The 2,553-nt window shown below is 57.5% G+C and overlaps 1 protein-coding gene across 1 annotated transcript in view; it reads left to right on the forward strand.

Annotated features, from left to right (window-relative positions):
• The first annotated feature begins 1,252 nt into the window (after positions 1 to 1,252).
• The window catches only part of arrdc2 (arrestin domain containing 2), a 29,942-nt gene continuing 28,641 nt past the window's right edge, over positions 1,253 to 2,553 (forward strand). The window contains exon 1 of the mRNA XM_078424303.1: positions 1,253 to 1,773. Coding sequence (XP_078280429.1) covers positions 1,515 to 1,773 — 259 coding nt within the window. The 5' untranslated portion in view covers positions 1,253 to 1,514. The remainder of the gene's footprint in view (positions 1,774 to 2,553) is intronic.

Below are 2,553 nucleotides of genomic sequence, written 5' to 3' on the forward strand. Positions count from 1 at the left end.
CACATACACCCCACACACACACACACACACCCCACCCCACACACACCCCACACACACACCCCCTCTACACACACACATACCCCCCCACACACACACACACACACACACACACACCCCACACACACACACGCACCCCACACACACACACCCCACACACACACACCACACACACACACACCCCACACACACACACCACACCCCACACACACCCCACACACACACCACACCCCACACACACACACCACACCCCACACACACACACACCCCACACACACACACCCCCCACACACACACACCCCATACACACCCCCCACACACACCCCCCCCCACACACACACGGACACACACCACGGACACACACCCCCACACACACACACACACCCCCCCCCCCCAACACACATCCCCCACACACACACGGACACACACCACGGACACACACCTCCCCCACACACACACACACACACCACACACACACACAGAGGTGGAGAGAGGGGGGTAGAGGGGGGGAGAGAGAGGAGAGAAAGAGGGGGGAGAAAAAGAGAGGGAGAGAAAGGGGGAGAGAAAGAGAAGGGAGAGCAAGAGGGGGGAGAGAAAGAGAAAGAGAAAGAGGGGGAGAGAAAGAGGGGAGAGAGAAAGAGAAAGAGAAAGAGGGGGAGAGAAAGAGAAAGAGAAAGAGGGGGAGAGAAAGAGGGGGAGAGAAAGAGAAAGAGGGGGGAGAGAAAGAGAAAGAGGGGGAGAGAAAGAGAAAGAGGGGGGAGAGAAAGGGGGAGAAGGGTGGAGAGGGAGAAAGTGGGGGGGGAGAGAGGAGGGGGTAGAGAGGAGGGGGAGAGGGGGAGAGAGTAGAGGGGGAGAGAGGAGAGGGGGAGAGAGGGAGAGGGAGGGAGGAGAGGGAGAGGGAGGGAGGAGAGGGAGAGGGAGGGAGGAGAGGGGGAGGGAGGAGAGGGGGAGAGAGGAGAGGGGGAGAGAGGAGAGGGGGAGAGAGGAGAGGGGAGAGAGGGAGGGGGAGAGAGGGAGGGGGAGGGAGAGGAAGAGGGGGGAGGGGGAGGGAGAGGAAGAGGGGGAGGGAGAGGAAGAGGGGGAGGGAGAGGAAGAGGGGGAGGGAGGAAGGGAGAGGGCGAGAGAGAGAGAAAGAGGAACTAGGAAGTAGGAACTAGGAAGGAGAGAGGGTGGGACAGTCAGAAAGAAAGGGACTAGGGAGGAGAGAGATAGAGATAGAGGGGGCTAGGGAGGGGAGAGACTAGGGAGAGAGAGACTAGGGAGGGAGAGAAGAGAAAGAGAAAGCAAGGCACCGAGAGAGGGGAGAGGTTGAGGTTGAGATCACATCGGGCTTGTCTGTCTCCGTTCTCTCGCCTCCACCGGCGCTGCCTGTCCGTGTCTGCTCCGGGCCAGGCTTGACCACTGACCACTGCCCGGACCCCGGCCTCACCCTGTGCTGGGCCGTGCTGGTCTGTGCTGGGCCGTGCTGGTCTGTGCTGGGCCGTGCTGGTCTGTGCTGGGCTGTGCTGGGCTGTACTATGAAGGTGGGCAAGGTGCAGCGCTTCGTGGTGGAGGCGGACCGGCCGGGGGACGCGGTGTACGGAGCGGGGCAGCCGCTGTCGGGCCGGGTTGTGTTGGAGCTCCGGGCCAGTGTCCGTGTCCAGGAGCTGCTGGTCTGCGCCAAGGGCCTGGCCGCTGTTCACTGGCTGGAGAGTCGCAGCATCGGCATGAGCACCGTCTACTCAGACTACAGCTCGTACGAGACCTACTTCAAACAGAAGCTGCACGCCATCCCGGGTAAGGATGCACACTTTGGGAGAGAGAGTGTGAGTGTGTGAGAGAGAGTGTGTGTGAGAGTGTGTGTTTGTGAGTGTGTGAGAGTGTGTGTGTGAGAGTGTGTGTGAGTGTGTGAGAGAGTGCGTTTGTGTGTGTGTGTGAGAGTGTGTGTGAGAGTGTGAGTGTGTGTGAGAGAGTGTGTGTGAGAGTGTGAGAGAGTGTGTTTGTGTGAGAGTGTGAGTGTGTGTGAGAGAGTGTGTGTGAGAGTGTGAGTGTGAGAGTGTGTGAGAGTGTGAGTGTGTGTGAGAGTGTGTGTGTGTGTGTGAGAGAGTGTGTTTGTGAGTGTGTGTGTGTGAGAGTGTGTGTGAGAGTGTGAGTGTGAGAGAGTGTGTTTGTGTGAGTGTGAGAGTGTATGTGTGTGTGAGAGAGAGTGTGAGGGTGTGTGTGAGTGTGTGTGTGAGTGTGTGTGTGTGAGAGAGTGTGAGTGGAGTGTGCATGAAAATGTGTGAGTGAGTGTGAGAGAGTGAGTGTGAGAGGAGGGGGAGCGCGTGTGTGAGAGAGTGAGTGTGCGTGAGAGTGCGTTGGCAGCTAGCAGTGTGGAGCTGTGTGTCAGTGAGAAACTCCCTTTTAAAACAACTGTGTATTGTGGGTGTATTTATGTTTTCAAAAACAAACTTTATTCACGATAATAAGAAGTTCTGGTGGTGGATCTGTGGAATTCGTTGCCACAGACGACCGGAGGCCACAAGTCAGTGGGTATTTTCAATGTGGCGATTGACAGATTCTTGATTAGTGCGGGTG

The sequence above is a fragment of the Rhinoraja longicauda genome, chromosome 28 (genome assembly GCF_053455715.1).
Source record: "Rhinoraja longicauda isolate Sanriku21f chromosome 28, sRhiLon1.1, whole genome shotgun sequence".
In the NCBI taxonomy this organism is placed as follows: Eukaryota; Metazoa; Chordata; class Chondrichthyes; order Rajiformes; family Arhynchobatidae; genus Rhinoraja; species Rhinoraja longicauda.